The 19357-nt window shown below is 37.2% G+C and overlaps 1 protein-coding gene across 8 annotated transcripts in view; it reads right to left on the bottom strand.

Annotated features, from left to right (window-relative positions):
- The window catches only part of RGS7 (regulator of G protein signaling 7), a 265953-nt gene extending 247400 nt beyond the window's left edge, over window positions 1-18553 (bottom strand). For 7 of the 8 annotated variants that reach the window (XM_035900245.1, XM_035900246.1, XM_035900247.1 and 4 more), the window contains exon 1: window positions 18464-18541. In XM_035900245.1, coding sequence (XP_035756138.1) covers window positions 18464-18541 — 78 coding nt within the window. Of the gene's footprint in view, window positions 1-18463 lie in introns of all 8 variants that reach the window. The other variant, XM_009644704.2, reaches the window with a different exon arrangement.
- Between the last annotated feature and the right edge of the window lie 804 nt (window positions 18554-19357).

Here is a 19357-nt window from a genome sequence, read left to right as displayed (position 1 = left end):
AAAAAAAAACCAACCCAAAAACTAGAAGTTATGAACAGCTTTGTATTTTCTTAGACCAAAACAAAAAAACTCTGCCTCTGGTGCACTCAGTTTCACCACCTCCTTGAGTGCTGAAATTATTTCAGAAGGAAACTAATCAATCTCCACACCCACACCCTTAGCTGCTGTACCCATCAGCTTAAGGCCTGCATTCTTCAGCTAAAAAACATTGATTGCCCTGTTCATTTTGCTCCTAAGTCTAACATTCTGCAGTGCAAGAGGTATAAAAACCAAACCATGCTAAAAGTCAACTCAGCAGTGAAGTAAATTGCATCTGCTAGCTCTTGCATCAAAGACAAATTACATACAGTTTGCCTTCACTGAACTACAGGAAGGTTTTAAAAATATGTAGCCATGTAGTTCTACTAATAAATGGATCAGCCTTACCATTTTGGCATCATAAATGATCTGCAACACTCTAAAGCCTGTCTCCTGCTAAGACTTAGAGAACCAACGTTGTTAAAAAAAAGAAAAACAACAACAAACCACTCCACCTTCATGACGACTTCATAGAACACTAGAACAGTTTAGGTTGAAAGCAGCCTTTAAAGATCATCTAACTTACCCTAGCCTATACATTGTTATTCATATTTGTCAAACTTCAGATAGTCATGGCTATGCTGTCAGAAAAATGTTTTCTTATTCTCTACTGCCTGTAGTTCAGAATACTCCCTATACATACAAAACATTTTCTATCAGTTTTAGGACTTGACCACTGTATCAAGATCTTGTGCTTTTGAGCTACCATTATTTAAATACAAAGTTATTCTGCAACTTGGATACTCTTGAATAATAGATCTCTTTCAAGCATACATTGGCCTGTGTATTTATAGCGGTCAGTCACAGAATTACGGGAATGCTTGTTCCAACAAGTACCTACAAGTAATATTTACAACGTTTCAAGGCTTATGATGACGAAGAATTGAAATGGTGATTGCAAATGCTTATAAAGAATCATACAAAAAAAAAATATAATTTTTAAACTTAAGAGCTTCCCAAACAGAACAACAGTCAGGATCTTTATGGCAACTGCAAATAAGAATAGCAACCAGTTCATATACTCAATCCCTCAAATCTGCATAACAAAAGCCAAAGCTCTTTGTAATTTATTTCCCTAAACATGTTTTTCTCCAGCAAGATAATTTCACATAATAAAATAATATTACAATATTGCCAAATAAAGTTTTTTCATGCTGTTTGACATGCTCTAGCCTGCACATGGAAATCCATCAATTCATCCACCAGATTAGTGCTTGCAAAAATCACCTGCACTGATGAGAACCACATTTGAACACGTATTTCAGAGCAAAAATCAAGTATGTACAGCTTAGTTTTCAATCACACACATAGCTCCTCTAAAATAAAAACATTAAAAAAGATGTACTAAAGTAATAGAAACCATTTCAAAACTGTGTAATATTGCAACTCAATTTTAAAACTGGAATTCAAAGTACTTCAAAACTGAAAGAAAATAAACTCGCCTCCTTTGAAGAAGTATGGTTGAAGTTAGTCATGAAACAACGTATCAAACATTCTCCTTACCTTTGTGTGTACTAAAAAAAAAAAAGTCTCCTTCCTTTCAAAATGACTCCAAAAAAGACAAAATTCAGAAATGGCAAATTCCGTTTCAGGAACAGTGAATGGAAATAGAACTGGGACATTATTGCACCACTTTTAAGGGGTAAGATCCAAAAGTACTTTATAGAAAAAAAAAAATCAATTTGTCAGGCTGAGAGATAAAAAGCATTTTCTCTTGCTGCCTTAAGTGAAGCACAGACAAAGGCTATGTTCATCTGAACTACAAAGTCTGGTGAGCCCTTCAAGATATGAAAAATATGGATAGCCAGAATCGAAAAAGGCCCTTGTAGATTATTATTAAAATAAGCTGAGAGAGATTTTCTTTTTTAGAGTTCCATTTCTATTGCCTAAAAGTAACAAACAGAAGTCATTGGTTGCAGCACCTAAGAAGACATTTGGTTCCAACAGAGCTTCTATAAATATCACTTGCAATTGTTAACTGATTTACTGAGCTGTAGCTTTCACAGCAATATTGCTTGATTAATATAAAAAAACCCACATAGTTTTTCACTCTCACAATGGAATTGGAATTCTTAGCCTTTTTTAAAAAGTTAGTGATGACAGACTGCTCTTAGAAACACAAGAAAAGCCATGTGCAAATAAACTGCCTTTCATGTAGATGATTCAGGAGCATCAACACTGTCAGCTAAGATGCTTCAATTATTCTGGGCATCAACAACTGATTTTCAGGGTCTCTGGTTAATACTGTAAATGCCATTAATCCAAGAGGATGTTCAAATTATGTCCAAAATCATTCTGCTTCTGCTTTTTATTTAATAAGGTCTTTCACCTGCATCCATTTAAGATGATTGCAAAGTTCAAACTGCTGCAAAGTCAGGCATCAGTTGTAAGACTTGAGTGGAAGACAGGGGTAATTATCACTTGTTTGCTAAAGGTCATGGTTTTTAACAGGGCCTCTTAGATTACACTCATCAACAGTCTCAGTCTGTACAAGTGACTATTTTCGGATAACAGCCACAGACAGAATTTCTTCAGCACATTTGACCTGTTATATTTACCTCTGTTGTACTGGTATGTTGTGGTCCACAGATCATAGACTATGCAAGATTTATAAGACAAATCTTGTGCTGCTCTCATTACTTTAGAAAAGGCAAAAATCAGAAGCTTTAAAGTACTTCACATCTACAGCCAGACTAATTTGTCTTTTACTGTAAGAACCATTATAATTTTGGTAACATACCAACAAAATTAACAGCAAGTAATTACTAAAACATCATATCTGTATGTATCTGTAGGTACACAGATTTTCTAATAGACCATTGTTTTGGTACAGTGAACAATTCAATGACCCTAATGCAAGGGGATAACAAGGATGTGCTAATAAAATATTACTTATGTTAAAGAAGCTTAAGGGCTGTTGAAGGAAGATAGGGGCCTATAACAGGACCCCCCAAAAGTTCAAGCAGCAAATGCTAGTAGAGGCTTTCGACAGTACTGGCACAGGGCTGACACCTGGGCTCCAGGGCTAAAAATACAAATCATATATCATCAGATTCTGTGTAAAGGAATGCAACCTTGGGAGCTGGGTAAAACATACCATACATAGTAAAACTTGGATATAAAATAGAACCTGGGGACCAATGAAGAAAGAGCAAGCAAGATGACTGAATTAGCAAACACAAAACAATAAACACAAGCAGATCCAAGAACAATGAAGAGGAAATACTCAATATCAATATCACACTTTCTATCAGGATGCAGATGTAATCTTTCACCACCCTTCTAGAAGATAGCTCGGCACTATTAATCCTAGGACCCTAAGGAGCCTAGAAAATCTAAACCTATCAGAGAAAGAAATAGATACTGAACAGCTTGTGCATATCAGTTTTAACTATACTAATATTTGGAATTAGCAATAATTGGATAATTAGGGATATAGATGTGTGTGTCTATCTGTGTGGAGTATTCTAACTAGACAAATAGCAGCTCTGATTAGATTGCTAATACTTTAATTAGACTAAGAAACTCTTGGCTCTGCATACAGGGTGTATTTCTTAAGTCCATATAAACTGCATGGGGTGTTTAGTTTGGTTTCATGCTCAGGGAACTTAGCTAAAATTTCAATGCAATAAAATTATGCTAATAAAAGGTTTCTATTAGATTTCCATACTGAACTGAAGCAGTGAAAATTGAGTTAAAGATGTATGATGGCTCATAAAAAGTGTTTGTGACTGAAGAAAGAAAAGCTTGATGAGTCTCAAATCGTAATTTGTCATATACCTCTCTTGGACACAGCCAGAAACAGCACAAAAACCAACACAGCATCAGAATTAAAATCAAGCACTGTCTAGGACCATGACTCAACCTCATTAGCAGACAGAGACATTCTAACAAAACAATTTAAGGTGATACTGATTCTAGTGTTACGACTCCAGAGTTGCCATTTACAATTGAAACAACTCACAGTTCTGAGAGGTAAAGATGGCTTTGACAAATAAATTGGTTTAGTATCACGGATTTTACAAGTGACATATTAAGGTGCTTCTAATGTTATGTGATAAAACTTTATGAAAATTGGAAAATAATCTGGACACTAACCCAAAGTGAGGAAAATATTTTGTATCATTAGCAAAGCTAATCATTCCAGAGCACACAGTTCTATTAGTAGAAGAGGTAAATGAAGAGAGACTTCCAAAAAGAAATGCTGTACAGTTTTAAGAGGAGACACATGGGAGTAGCTAGTTCAGAAGTAATACTTGTCAGAAATTTGAATATATTTGAATCTCTTCAACAAAATATTACATGAAAAAATTACTTAGCTAAGTAATAATGATTATTAAATGCCCAATCCTGCTGATGCAGTTCTACAGAGAACACATACTTCAAATAGCATAGTTTTTCCTCTACATGCCCTTTGCTCCAAGGCAAAACACTTCTACGTATGGATGTAAGAAGTATTAATAAAAGAGAGGACCACACTGATAAAGCAAGGAACTATTTAAGTTGTGTGGGAAATCTTAAGTCATAGCTAGAATACCATCTGCAAACATGGGTACACATGCACACACAGTTTGGGGAATTACATACTGCTGGTGATGGCACAGCTGCCAATAACATCGGCATTAGTGAAAAAAAAAAAAAAACCAAAAAAACCCAAAACCCAAACGCATGACTGCCAAGCAAAAGAAACAAATAAGCCAGTTGTTTTGCAGGTCTATTCATGTTTCACAGAAACACTGTGTGTGAAGCTGCATAGGTTCATTCAAATCATCACTATTCATATTAAACTCACACTATCCATTTGAATGCAGATTGAAAGACTGGACTTTCTGCTTCAGCATGCTGAACATTAGGAAATATTGCTGAGAGGTACGATTACAGCATCTATTACAAAAATTAAAGCTTGGGGAAAATATAGTGTGGATTAACATCCCTTTAGTTACACTTGCCACAATACTTATTCAGTATTCTGACTAGTTTTAAATTGCTGGAAAGCAAAATCTCACAAACATGGCTCCCACACACCACCTTAGTTACAGATACCCTCTGTTCTTTTAGTGGCACAAAAAAAAAGTGTTTGGATTCCACAGAATTACATATTATTTCAAATTCAGTATTTATAGGCATTACAGAAGTGAGATTAGGCTGCAGTGGTTAAAAAGCACAAAATGCCATTCCGTCAATAAAGGTCAGTGCTTCCACTATTGCTTGTTTCAGCACACGAGTTTCCCCTAGACAATTTACAGGAAACGGAAGGGAAAATAACCAAATCATTGGAAAAACTGTTACGGATGCCATCTGGTCTTCACAGATGGGCCTGTACTGTAGGTCATGCACATGTCCTTTCCCTCTGTCATCACTAACTGAAGAATTCAAAGCAGGTAAAGAAACAGAAGCAACAACTCTAGAAAGGATACTGTCAGCACACTGCGTGAAGTTTCAGCCACTGTAACTCCACTTAACACTCTACTGGGAGTCAGACAATGTTCTCCAGGCTGATGAAACCTCACTCAACAGGGATACAAAAATCTGCTGGTCTGAAAGTCAAAGGTTAGGTCTGTAATGAATCACAGTGGAATTGTCAAAAACAAGGCAAAAAAAGGTGTATTAGAAAAATAAAGCAATATTTGTTATTGCAATATTGCCATTGCTATACTATACACGGTCCAAAAATACAATTAATCTTCTCCTCAGTGTCTCTTCGTAATCCAGCTGAGTTATTTCCAAATTACAAATGGGAAACAGAGGCACAAAAATACTATTCTGTCAAATAGGACAGCAGAACTATGATTCATTTCCATGTTCCCAATGCCCAGTTTTCTAAATGCAATACTTTATTTTAGATACTCTCCTTGCTCTTAAGCAAACCACATTCTGGTAATATTACAAGAATTCTCCAGCCATGAGGAATTTACAGTTTTTACAGCACTGCACAAGAGTTTCTGTAGTTCTAATCTTCCTACTCGGAGAAGTGGGAAGGGGTTATTTACTTTTAAGATAAGCGCTGTTTCACATATTATTTAAAATAATACCCACCTCTTACTTACCTGCACACTAAGGAGTTAAGCACAAAATGCTTACATGCCTTTCAGCTTCCTTAATATGGAGTGATTTATTCAAAACCGTTGAGCAGTGTAACCTAGACTTAACCTTCCTTCTCTGATGCTCAGTCTCCCTCTGCATGATCACATTCTGTCTTAAAGGGAGGCAACCAGCTGAGATTTGACAGATTAGGAGAGTGATGTAACAGACCACTCATCACAAATCATCTTAGCATTACAAAAAGTATGGCTACTGTTGCATTTCAGGATAACATGCTATCTGCCACTGGTTTTCCACTGCGTTCAAATGCAGATTATATCCTCAAGACACCATCCCTCTCTTCCTTCAGGAAAAAGGTGTTACGCTGGCTAATGACTATTATCTCATTCTCACTTGTCAGAAGTAATTCACTGCATTAATAGTTAATGTTACAATTGATATGTCAATTATGAAAACTTATTTAGCTTGTAGAAGGGCAATTCATTCAAAAGTCATTGGTACATTTACTTGCTTTGAAGGGAAAATGGAAAATATAAAAAAAAACCATTTTGTTTCAACTATTTCGTTCTACAATACAGCCTACTTCAGTGGAAAAAAGCTGGAATTCACACCTCTAGCATACTAGCACCAGGACACAACCACATAAGAACTTCTGTAGCATTTCACCAGCACAGGAGCCATGTGGTACTTCTTTTCAAGGAATTAACCTTAATAACCTGACTAAGAACAGCAGCTACTCTGCACTTAGGGCCACATAAATAAAATAAAACTTCACCTCTACTTCTACAATGTAAATAGGAAAGAACTTAGCTTAGGGTTTGGGGTTTTTGGTGGGGATTTTTTGTTGTTAAAAAAAAAAAAAGAATATGGCATTTTCCCCCTCAACTGCATCTATTACATGCTTCAGATAGTCAAGAAAGAACCCATCCCAAGGATAGCTAACAATGCTATAACTATAACACAGCACACTGAACATTTCCAGTAACACTCTGAAGTCTAACTGGCTAATACATAAGCATGCAAGTAGTCTGCCTTGTAAGTACTATTCAAGCTAGCTTGCAAAAAGAACAGGACAAAAGTATCTAAATGTAACCAACAAAATGGCTAAAACTGAAATTGATGCTAATATATTCATGCCAACTGTGGCCTACTCAGCTAAAATCCGTTTACCATGTCTCTATGGATTATATGAAAAGGTCAAAAAGGTGGGATAAAGGAGAAAAGTGAGAAAATACAGAAACATATTTCTTCTTGTTAAGGCCTGTCAAGATGACAAAGAACAAAACCACTGACATTTGGACCAAATCATGTGAACGACTGTGAATCTGTAACAAGCTTCAATTCCGTTTTGGTGATCCTCAAATACTATTCTGAAGGTGATACAAAGACCATTCCATACACTGAAGGAAAAAATGGACTTTACGTAGTCTCAGCCTCTTCTGACTAGTCTCCCCAAATCACTTCACTATCTCTCGTTTTATACTTAGATTGTAAATTTTATAAAAAGAAATTATCTTTTCAATTTGCCCAGCAGCCTCCTTTGTGCAACCCGAGTGCAGGCAACAAACAGCAGTGTTTAGGCTGGGTGATGAATACATGATGACAGTAGAAGCTTCCCACCCTGGAAAATGCAGAGCCAGCATCAGTGGATTAAAACCACCATCAAAAGACTTGATCAACAGTTTGACCAGGACACCAACACCTAGCATGGGAGACACTGTTTAGGAGACCAGCATTGATTTTCTTCAAGAGAATCCCTCTCAGCATCCCTACCCAGGAAGAAGAGCACCACCTAGTGAACCTCCAGCACCATTTCCAGAAGCACCTGCACAAACATGGTGGTCTCATTCAACCCAATCTTGCCATGTTCACCAGACCAAGCGAATGGTGATACGGCTGACATGAAGACAAACATACTGCAAGTGACAGAACAATGTGATGCTCACATGCGGCATTCTGTTCTTGAATCTACACAATGTCCTTTAATATTGCTGAGAGTGACCAAGAATAAGCCCCATAAAATTATCTACTTAAAGAAATAATTTCACAGGACACAAAGGGTAGAATTTCTGTTTGAAGGGGAAACAAGTAAAACAAGTATAGTTCTTCAATACATTAAAAAAAAAAAAAAAAGACAGCAAGTCAAGGTCCTCTGCTAACACCCTTCCAGGCAACAAATTGATATCTCAGCATCTATGTTTGTCTTCATTTAGATAACAGACATCAGCAAGTTGGAAGGAAAGGTAGAACCTTCAGAAGCAACCTGTGGTTACATGTTTATATCTGTACAACATATCTTATTTTCTGAGGTTTAAAGCAAGAGCTCCTAAACATTGGAATATGAAACTAGAAAGGATTGTCAAGCCCTCAATTTCTAGACAGAAAAAAAACGTAAACCAAAAGAATCCCAGAGGCAATAGCATTGGCTATGGCCTGCCTGACCAACTATGTAGCAAAGTTTCTGTTAAAATGTTAATGGCGTGACAGCTACAGATATATCAACACAGATGAATACAAACACAACTATATAAGTAGACATGTCCACACACTTCTCTTCTGAATGTACCTCAAAAACAAGATACAAGCACTACCTCAATATGAGAGCAGGACAGTGTGTTTAGTAAACAGTTGAACATGAACTTGAACATCCAAAAGTAGTGTTATAGAAGTGGTGTTGATGGTAAAGAGAAAGCAAGATCAGAACTGTTTTTTTCCGCTATAAATGAACCTAAGTGCTTCACATCACAACTGTCTGTAGAACAGAACAGTTGTCCAAACTTTGAAAAGATTTACCTATAGCAGAGATGCTATTCCACTACGGGTTTTTAAGAAATGAGCACAGATAAAGCACTATATCATTTATCTTTGTTTTAAACAAGCCAAACGTATTTCTCCTCTCAATTGGGAACCAAACCAATGCATTAACTTTACTGGGCATTAGTATAGCTCTTCTACTCTGAACACTGGTGTTCCCTCCAGACCACAGGAGCTAGAATCTAAATATTTCATTCAGGTAATGTAATGATTCCACAGAGTAATAGACATGATTTATGAAAAGGTACTAAAAACCTTTAGCTCCTAGTGACTTGAATGAGATTTGTTGTTGCTTAGTAACTCTTAAAAAAAAAAAAAAGCCCAAGACATTTTAAAGCTAGTAATTCTTTGAGCAGCTGGGTAGAACTCTTGTTGCTTATAGTATTCTAATTGTCTAAAACTGCATTCCTATGACTGTAGTACTTTACCATCTAATATAGTACTTCAATAAATGTAAGGTACTCTGTACAAAGTAAACAATTGATCTTCATAGGTGATCTTCGCACGTCTCACTAAGATGAGTTTAATTATACTGCAGACCACCTATTCACAGACAATACAGCTAAAATAAACTACTCAAACCATATAGAAATCTTAGTATAGCCATGTATTCATACACTGGTTATAGCCAACCATTATTCATACACTGGTTTCCACTTGCTGCTAAGAAGCCATCCTGTTTTACAGTTTTGAACTTCTTCAGGTCACACTTACGGGCCTGTAGCACTAAACGTGCCAACATCAGGGATTTTGTGGTACAGCCATGAAATGTTCTACATTTTCTCCTCCATACAAAAAAAAGCATATAACACAAAGAGAATTCTTACTGCAAAATACCTGGGTCAAGTTTGTGTAATTTTGAGGGCTTATTATTAAGCTTTGTCATTCTTGTTGATACTGATTCTATATCAAAAACAATTGTATGGCTTCTGTTGATACCAAGAGATGCCGTAAATCTACATCTGCGGGCAGAATTAATTAAAGCTCCCAGATTAATACACTTTACAGTCTGTAGTTCAGAGAAGCGTAGGTGTTAAGAAGCACTAATACGTCTTTCTTTCAAAAGGCATTCAGTAAACTGCTTATTCATCCTAATATAAAAGTAGATCAGAAAAAACTGGTTTTCCACCAGAATTTAGGGTGTTTTGAAATAACTCTTCAAAATATTTCAGTGCAATTAATTTTTACAACATGGAAGACAAAATACAATAGTGTTACATCATATATGTGAGGTATTGTCAAAAACTACTGTATATTTAAATTCCTTCTAATACAACCTTTTGTTCATGCTTATTCAGTTATGTTTATTCAGTTGTATTCAGATCAATTATGAATCTATAAACAGATTACAACAAAAGTGGGCCTGGCTGGCATAATATTCCTTCCAAAATAGATTCCATGGGGGCTGTAAGTATATTTTTTTTTATTTTATTTTTTTTAAACTGTGGTTTGCTATTTCATCAGCAATGAAGAACGGTCACAAAAGCAAAATGAACAAAAAAATGACATGCCAGTAAGAGTCCTGACCCCACAGACTAACACAAAAGCAGACCCAACTCCACTGCCACTGCTTGTCCCACGGCAGCAGGACTCCTCACTGCTGAGAGGATATTTGTGACTGCCAATCCGTTTGTTAGATTAGACTACTGAAATACTGTAAGTGTGTATGCACGCACATACATGCATTCATGTTATACAGCGATTTACATCATCAAGAATAACTAGAACAGAAAGAAAAAATCTTTTGGTGTTATAGGGAACAATCTTCACTTTCAGCTAGATAACCCTTGCACATCTGAACTGCACTGTAAAGAGATCTCTGTTTGCTATCTCTTCCTCTGTGGCACAATCCTTCCTCCCTAGAACTTCACACAAACGGGATTCAGGACAGGTCAAAGGAAGAAGAAAGCCAACACACAACTCAGCAGAAGCTATGCAGAAGAGTTAACTGCAGCTTCAAAATTCCCATTTTACCTGATTTTGGCAAAAATGGTGCAAGAATGTTGGGAGAATGATGATTTCACTGTGATGGGTAGGTTTCTATCTGGATGGTCCTTGAGGTCTACTCAGCTCTTGCTTAAGGTTTTTCAGAAGTAAACCATCACATCTTTGATAGGAATACAATATGATAAATTCTTAAGAAATCCTTTCAGAGAAATCTCTATCTGAATGACACTGTGGATCTAATACACTTCAAATTTCCTTTAATGGCTATCAAAGCTGTCCTCAATTGTGTAGAAATAGCACCATTATAAAAATCTTTAAAAATAGGCATCTTCATTGGAAAAATAAACTTTTAGCCAGAAGTATATATGAAGGAAGAGCAGGGAACAACAGTAAGAAAAAGCAAGACTGATGTGTCTGGCTTTCGATGCCCTGATCACCTTCACAGACAAAGCAGCTTCTCTGAAACTCAGCCCATAAAGTTGTCTTCTCAGAGATATACAGAGCATTACAAACAAATTGAGATACATAGCAGCATCTGACAAAGGAAGCTTTCAAACACAGATATACACACAGGCCCCAAATTTTAGGAGGCTAAAAAGTTCAAATGCCAAGCTCTCATCCCTGTCAGTTAAGTAGTCTGTATGTTATCTAGTAAAAGCTTCACCGAGAGTTACGATGGCTTTAAGAGATGCTCCAATACCTGTTCCTACAGCCCCATTTCTTGGTCAGACTGCTCTCCTGCACTAACCCCAAGTAGTTATCACTCTCCAGATGAAGCTACAGTTCCCAACTCAGCTTCTCAGACAGTTCAGCTCCAAGGACTAATGTCCCCTGTGGCTTCCCAGCCAACCTCATTCCCACTATATCTAATCCAGTTACTCTTATAACCAACACATACTTTAATAACTAGCTCAACCTTTTATCTCCAACATTTTTTTATAGCTGGTGGTAATCAAGACCAAAATTCAAAGTTCTCAGCTGACCCCTTTGCCATGGAAAACTGTACATGTACTTTTTCTTCACCATCTTTGCAAAGTTTCATTTGAAAATGTTTTTCTAAAGTGATCAATCTCCTCCTCCTTCTAATTACACCCTCCAAGTTTTCTTCCCTTATTCATTTTTGTAAGGTTCATTTTACCACTATTAAAATCCAGACTTCTCTTGCCTTGATCAAATTCAACAGAAGGTATCCTTCTACATTTCAAAATTCTCCCCCCTACTCCTGCAATCTGTTTCCATAAGCCATTCGGGGTAGTATTTAGCAAGCTCGGCCCTAATGGCTTCCTCTTCTGTAGAAAACAGTTCGCTCTATTTTACAAAAAATTGATTTTTAGCTTTTCCACTGCTCTGACATGTTACTGTCATGCCTCAGCTTACCCATCTGAAACACAGATAATAACTATATGCATCTCTTTTACAAAAGTTTTATTTTTAGAGATATAGCTGAAAACCAGCTACTGATCACATTCTATATTATTATATATCTGCAGTCTTTACCTTCCCCCAAAACTTTGAGAAATTTCATAGTATGTAAAAAACAATTAAACATATTCTACTGGTGACTTCGTTCTGTTCTTTCTAGGCTTGACCTGGGATTTAGATTTGTAAATGGACTCCATAAGCCCGATTTCTTCTCTTTTAGCAGCTTTTACAGACTGATTCAAAGAAACTTGTGTAGTGTGTCCTATGCTAAAAACTACAACTATGCTTCAATCATTTTGTGATTCCTGAATTGGGAATATAGCCACATTTTAACAAGTTGTATTTACATGCAAGCATTTTAATGTGGCCTCATTATAGTTCATATCAGCATTAGCAGGAATCTATCAAATGTTATCATATGATAGAGATCACTACAGAAATTCCTGCAGTCCACAAAATGTTGTAAGTCTGAAATAAAAGAAAACAAAACTCAAAACTCCAAAACAAACAATTTCTGACTCTGTATCGCACATCACTATCAATAGCATCATTGTTTCCATAGCTACAAATGTAGACTGCTTCAAAGGAAAGGAGCAGAGAAACTGAAAATGACAATGCACAATCAGAACAGGCACATACAGTTTTCAGACGGCACGTGTGGGATGGAGAAAGGACGTAACGTGGTGGCACAGAGTTCTGTGGGGTTTTTGCATTTGACAGTAATGCCAGCAATCCGAGCGCATCAAGCTCAGAACAGTAAGCAGCAGTAAACGTCTCACTGCAACATCACTTGATACATTTCTACACCTAGTGGAATACCAAAGCAAACATAAAGGGCAGGTGTCCCTCTCACAGATCTAGCCACCTGCAGACTCAGACATATTTTTAATCAGGTTTTCTTGACATTTTCAGTGATTCTGTATAGTTGTGAAGACAATCAAATCCTTTATACTGCTCTTATCACAAATGACGCCAAAACATACACGCTACACCTAGTACTAACAAAAATCATTCCAGGAGACTATACAGCATCAAAGGGACTCACAGGGGGTAGATACAAACGATGAGAGTGAGAGCGCACAGGGAAACATGCAGTCCCACCACATGAAAGGCACTCCACAACACCTAGCAACTATTCTGTCCTTCAGTATTAAGTTCCTGCCCTCTAAATACTACCTATGTAATAGGTTACTTCACTATCAACCAACTACTCCAGAACTACAACATCCTCATAACACTCATACTGGATAGGGAGGTGAAGTCTGTTCTTCCTACAGCTGGAATTCCTGACATCCACAAATGTGGACCTTTCTCCATCAAGTCTATAATGATAAGTGTTGGAATAAAACCAAGACCAGCATCCAAGACTTGCAATAGTACCACTCTTCTTCTCAGAAGAAGAAATTACATAATGTAGAGGTATACTATAATTTAATTTAAAAGAAAAAAAAAAAAACCACCACCACCACCCCCCCTCAAAAAAAAAACCCAAGACAAAACAACTCCCTGTACCCTGGCATTTGCAACGTAGTAACAAGCTCAGCAGTTTACACTGGGAACAAGATGCCTCTCTCCGTAGGCTGCGATGGCATATTCAGAAATGCATAGTATCAGACTAATACTTCCCTTATCAAAGAGAGTGACAGCACTTAGAAAAATCCCACCTACCGTGTCCTTCCTTAGCCTCACAGGCTCTAAGGAACACAGTTATCTGTGATATCATTTTCTTCCAACAATCTTTTTTTTAAGGGAGCAGTTGATAAAAGCCACATGAGAACACAGTATTATCTGCACGCTACACTGGAAGTCACCTCTGGTACAAGTGGAGGAGAGGAGAATGGTTATTAGAAGACAGTGGTCGCTATTTCCTCAAATGTTGTCACTGCATGGCTATGGCTCCTTTACAACATTTGCTAAGTATCACGCTTTGGAGGCATAGTTTCTGTGAAGAATATCAGATCACGGTGAACTAAAAAGTAGCTTGACATTACAAATTCGGCCCTTGCTACACATGAGTACTGGCATATATGACCTTCAACAATTGTCACAAGCACAGAACAAACACCTCATTATCCTCATTACAGCACTGAAAGCCCCAACTGTTAGTAATTCTATCAATTTGGCAAAAGCCATTTTAACACTCAGGGCAGTGAGGAAGGTAGAGAACTGAAGTCTCAGGCACAAGAATATTATTATTCAGACAAGACTAATCTTATTGCTACAAAATAAAGCTATCATCTCTCAAATGAAGCTAGTTCAGACAGCATTAAAATTCCAAATTAGACCTTGCAGCACATTTGACTAAAGAAGTAAGCAAAGCACAGACCAAAAAGATAAACAAAGGCTTAGCAGGACTAGCAGTAGGTCTAAAATGGAAGTTCCTCAAATCCAGCTCTTACTCTTTTGATTATTTGTGCCATGCATGTGATTTAAAAAAAAAAAAAAAAGGTAGGTCAGGCTCTGAAATTTAGAAAAGCTGCACAATATGAGCCTTGTATTACATCTGAAGTTTCTTCTTTAAGACCTAGTTTGCAGCAGTAAATTAGTGTTGCTGAAATGCAAGATTTCTGTTTGAACAACTTGTGATGTTAAAGTACTGCGGATTCTAGTGTCTTATCTCTTTTAATTACTGACTGGAATGGACTCTGTTGGAGAGGAAGTAAAAGCAGGGGGTTTACATTTTTCATGTTTGCCTCAGGCTACTAGCAGAAAATTCAGGACTTTTTCTAAGGTATGTCAGTACCAACGAAGTGTCACATGTCATTACTCTATAATTAATTAGGCTGATAGCCAAAAAGAATAATGCAGCTGACATTATACTAAAAAAAAAAGTATTCCCCAAGGCATAAAAACACTGACACAAGCATCTTAAAGAGCAGTGTAAAAATGATATAAGGAACTATTTATCTGTGCTGCTGTCTGTTTCATCATAGATTCAAATAAGTAATTCTAAGTTATGTATGCATTGAAAATTTAATTATCCTATAATTATTAAAAAAAATATTTCATCTCTGAAAGCAAAATGCAATGAAACCCTTCTTTGTCTGTGAATAAAAGCTACTATGACAATAACAGGCTGACTACACTATATTACTCTAGATTACAATTTGATAATCCATCTTTCTTCAAGCCTTCCAATAAGTAACTAATCACAAACCAAATAAATTTTTAAAAAGCAGAAAACCAGCATTTTTTTGTGAAGAGTGAGCAAGTTAGTTAAAGCGCAATAATGATGCTATAACAATTCAATCTTAAATACTGAATTTGTAAACACCAGAACTTTATTCTGTATAGAAGTTTCTATAAAATGCTCCCGACAGAATCAGGATTCAGGAAACCCAGGGCTGTAACTTCATGTAGTTTAGAACATACTTAGTTCAGACTGTGTCTGAAAGTTAGACAGACTAGCAGAATTAACAGATTTAAAAATTTGTGGTTTATAGCCAAACTAATGGCCTTCACTCAGCATGGCCAAGTTTTAGTTCTTCATTAACACAGGTATTAAGAGATGTCACATCTATTCCTTGCAGGTACACATATCACAAAGTGTGCGTCATTCCACGTGCTGATGTCCTATAAACTACTGGAAGAAAGCATTCCCACATTTGTGAATTTCAGCAACATTATTCAAAATGTAAGACTTCAAATACAGTTTGCTTCTGAAGCCAGCCAGTAGCACACCTACATTTTTTTTTTCTAACAACTATTAATACTTTTCCAGTTGGCAAAAAAAAAAAAAAAAAAAAAAGTCCTTCACGAAGCTGGCAGATCTAGTTCTTTGTTCACTCTGCACAGTGCTTTTATTTCCAACACAATGACAGACAGAGAAGTATTGTGTTTTCAAATGTATTATGAGGAATCCTGTGATTTAGTTGTTGCTATTAAAGAATTATATTCAGAGATTGTATACTCTGGAGTGAAATGATTTCTACCTAACTATCCACGTCTTATGTTCTAGACACAGAATTTATAACTCATTTGATTACAGTAATATCATACTGCAGAAAAAGGCAGGTGCCTTTTAAAAGTTCTCTATTATTTTGTTCCCTATTCCTTGAATACTGCCAAAAGAAGGACTACTTAGTTTTCTCTCTGTACTCTAATACTAGTACACATAATCTTAAATGATCTTTTGATTCACTATGCTACAAAAATAAGTTACCGCATACAAAAATAAATGTGGCAGGGAATGTAGAAGACCAGCATTCTTTGAAAGTTTAATACTCAGTGCACAACTTGTACTTTAGCAACAAGGGAAGGACCACTGCTACGCTGGAAGACACAAACTGCTATCATCCCTTTGCCACCTATTTACAGAGAACTGAAAAGATGTTTGATGTTTTGATTTGCTGAGCATACACCTGAGGTTCTGCATCCTATCCCTGCTCCCCATTTCCAAATTTCCCTCGCACCACCAGGATTCTCATCATTTGATTCAGCAGTTCCATTTCAATCTGGACACTGCTCGGGGGCAATGTTGAATTTTGGCATGAGGTCACACTAAATATAATGGGTCACAAGCTTGACTGGTTCCTCAGACAAAGTCACCACAGGAGAAGAAAAACAGTTCCTCTGTGTTCCCTCTCTGTGTACCAAATAAGCCGAGAAGAGACTTCTTTCTCAGCGTGGAAGTACATGACAAATATGGAAAGATTCTGTTTAGAAAGACCAAAATCCTATAAAGTAACATATAAGCTTGGTACATTGCTTTTAATATATGCAGCACATTTTCACATATAAATTCATGCATACAATTGCATTTTGAAAGACACTTCTGGTGTTAATGGCAAGGTAACACTGTATTTTTCTAGATGTGAATTCTTACATAGATGGATAACTAAGGTTAAGTTCATTCACTTATGGAAAATGAGCCTGATTTTTCAAAATAGCAAATACAACCAACTAACTGAAATCAGCAACATATTTGAAAATCCAAAGAGGAAAAAAAAGCATGCATCAGGCTTTAATTTGAGACTATTTTTTAACTTCTGGGAAAAGAACTCTTACCACAATTACTGATGATACCTCAGTTCACCTCAAAGACTAAACTAAGTATATATCAGATGCTTTCTATTACAGTTAACTTGCAAAAAGAAAAGTCAATGCCTCTAACGAAGTAAAAATATTGATTTTTTTTCCACCTGATAAAAGCAGCCACAAACAAGTTAGAAAGCACTGTGTTCTAGGAATAAACTAGTTGCATAATTATGTATTTCAGTTTGTGACAGCAAAGTTATTTTTCTCCATTATTATTATAATTTGTTTTGGTTTATTTTTGATAAATGCAATTAATTAAATCTTTATAAAAGAATAAATGTATAATCATATCTCAAAATCCCCGAGCATTTAGTGTCATTAAATGAAAGCATGGTGGCTGAACAAGCCCCACTGCTGGAGTTCAATGTCTGGAAATTTGTATATTGATGCTATTAGAATAACTACATTAGAAATCCTTTCCAGAGAGAATCCCTGGGGTGTATGTGTTTGGTTTTTTTAAGTTGTGGCAATTGCAGATAAGTAGTATCTTTAATGAGTTTTGTCCCTCATATGAAATAAGTTAATGGTTCTGACCTCCCTGCACTCTGAAAATCTTTGCCCAGAGACAGAAATACAAAATGTCATATTTTACAGCTAATATTCAGCTTCAAAATATATGAATTCATTTTACAACCAGATTTTACAAGTAAACACTTGAACTTGTGGCATGTTAATGCCACATCACCACCATCACGTATCATACGTATCAATGCAGAAAGTGGATGAAATATGTCACGTATTTCAAATAGAAAACCAACTGTTTCTGAACATGATGCAAAGCTGACACATGTGTGTCTTTTACCATTTAAAACAACAGATCCAGTCATTTCTCAAAACAGGAGTCACTAGTAGTACCTGGGATATAGATGTACTTTACGCATGCCATTTAAACTGCACTAGGCAGCGTAAACACCAACAGACACAAAACATTCCAAATTAGTGGCAGGTGATCACATTCTGAAATCAGACTGCTTCATTCAACACAAAGCACAGCTGCAACATCTATTCACGAAACTGGAGAGAAACAGCAAAAATAACGGCCTCACTTGCTAGGCAAAAGAGTCCAGGACTTTACCATTTCCCAAAGTCCCTTCCTCAGCTTTTGAAAACCACAAAGGCTTACCTTTCTGTACACCAGCATGTTTGGGGATTCGTCAGCCACCCCGTTGCTGCTTTGCCCGTAATTATTTCCTTGTGCCATGTCCCACAAATCTGATCCGCTTTTGAATGTTGCACTGTAAAAGATAAAAGTGGTTTCGGTAAGAAACTGCCTCAGGTCTCCTTCCTTCCCTGATGATTAACGGACCTGACTTCCTACCAACATTTTATCAGAATTAGTGTATGCTCTTACGCCAACGGATATTTACATTGGAGCAAAGCTGCTAATTCATCGTTTACTGTCATTACTCTCTTTTGCCTGTAAATAATGAATGTAATATGTTAACCTAATTTAGACGTTAATGAATTGTCACTCCGAATAGCTCCCTGACATACCACTAACCACCATATCTTGCAGACGCCTTCTCCCAAAGCACTCCTTCCTCCCCAGCACAGGCTTCACCAAGGGATACCCAACACCTTCCAGGCCACAGTTTTGGGGCACCAACTTGGCCCACGACTGCGTATTCAGCAGTGCCCTCTCCTCGTGGCTTGGGCCATAACAACATTTACGACCCTCAAACACACAGAAAGCAAACCCGAGGCTTTAAACTTCTCTTGAATTCACCAGCCCGTGTGTGCCCTTACACATGTGCCCGGGGAGGGAAGCAGGCAACCAGGGGGAAAGGAAGAACCAAGCCGGAAAACCTGGTGCTTTCACCTACTTTCCTCATACTTCGCCGCAAAACACCGGCTCCACCACCAGCCCCGTCTCCTCCCCGCCCTCCCCCGGGAGCTGCACTAAGCAAGAGCTGGGATCATGCCGTAGCTCCGGCTTTGCACGCAGGTGTAAGAACGCGCTCCATCTACAGACCACACCGGCGGCTGCGGAGAGCTGGGACGGCTGAGCCCTGCTCCA

The sequence above is a fragment of the Egretta garzetta genome, unplaced genomic scaffold, assembly GCF_000687185.1.
Source record: "Egretta garzetta isolate BGI_Z169 unplaced genomic scaffold, ASM68718v1 scaffold248, whole genome shotgun sequence".
In the NCBI taxonomy this organism is placed as follows: Eukaryota; Metazoa; Chordata; class Aves; order Pelecaniformes; family Ardeidae; genus Egretta; species Egretta garzetta.
The sequence above is the reverse complement of the archived record's forward strand: the minus strand, read 5'-3'. Positions and strand labels throughout refer to the sequence as shown.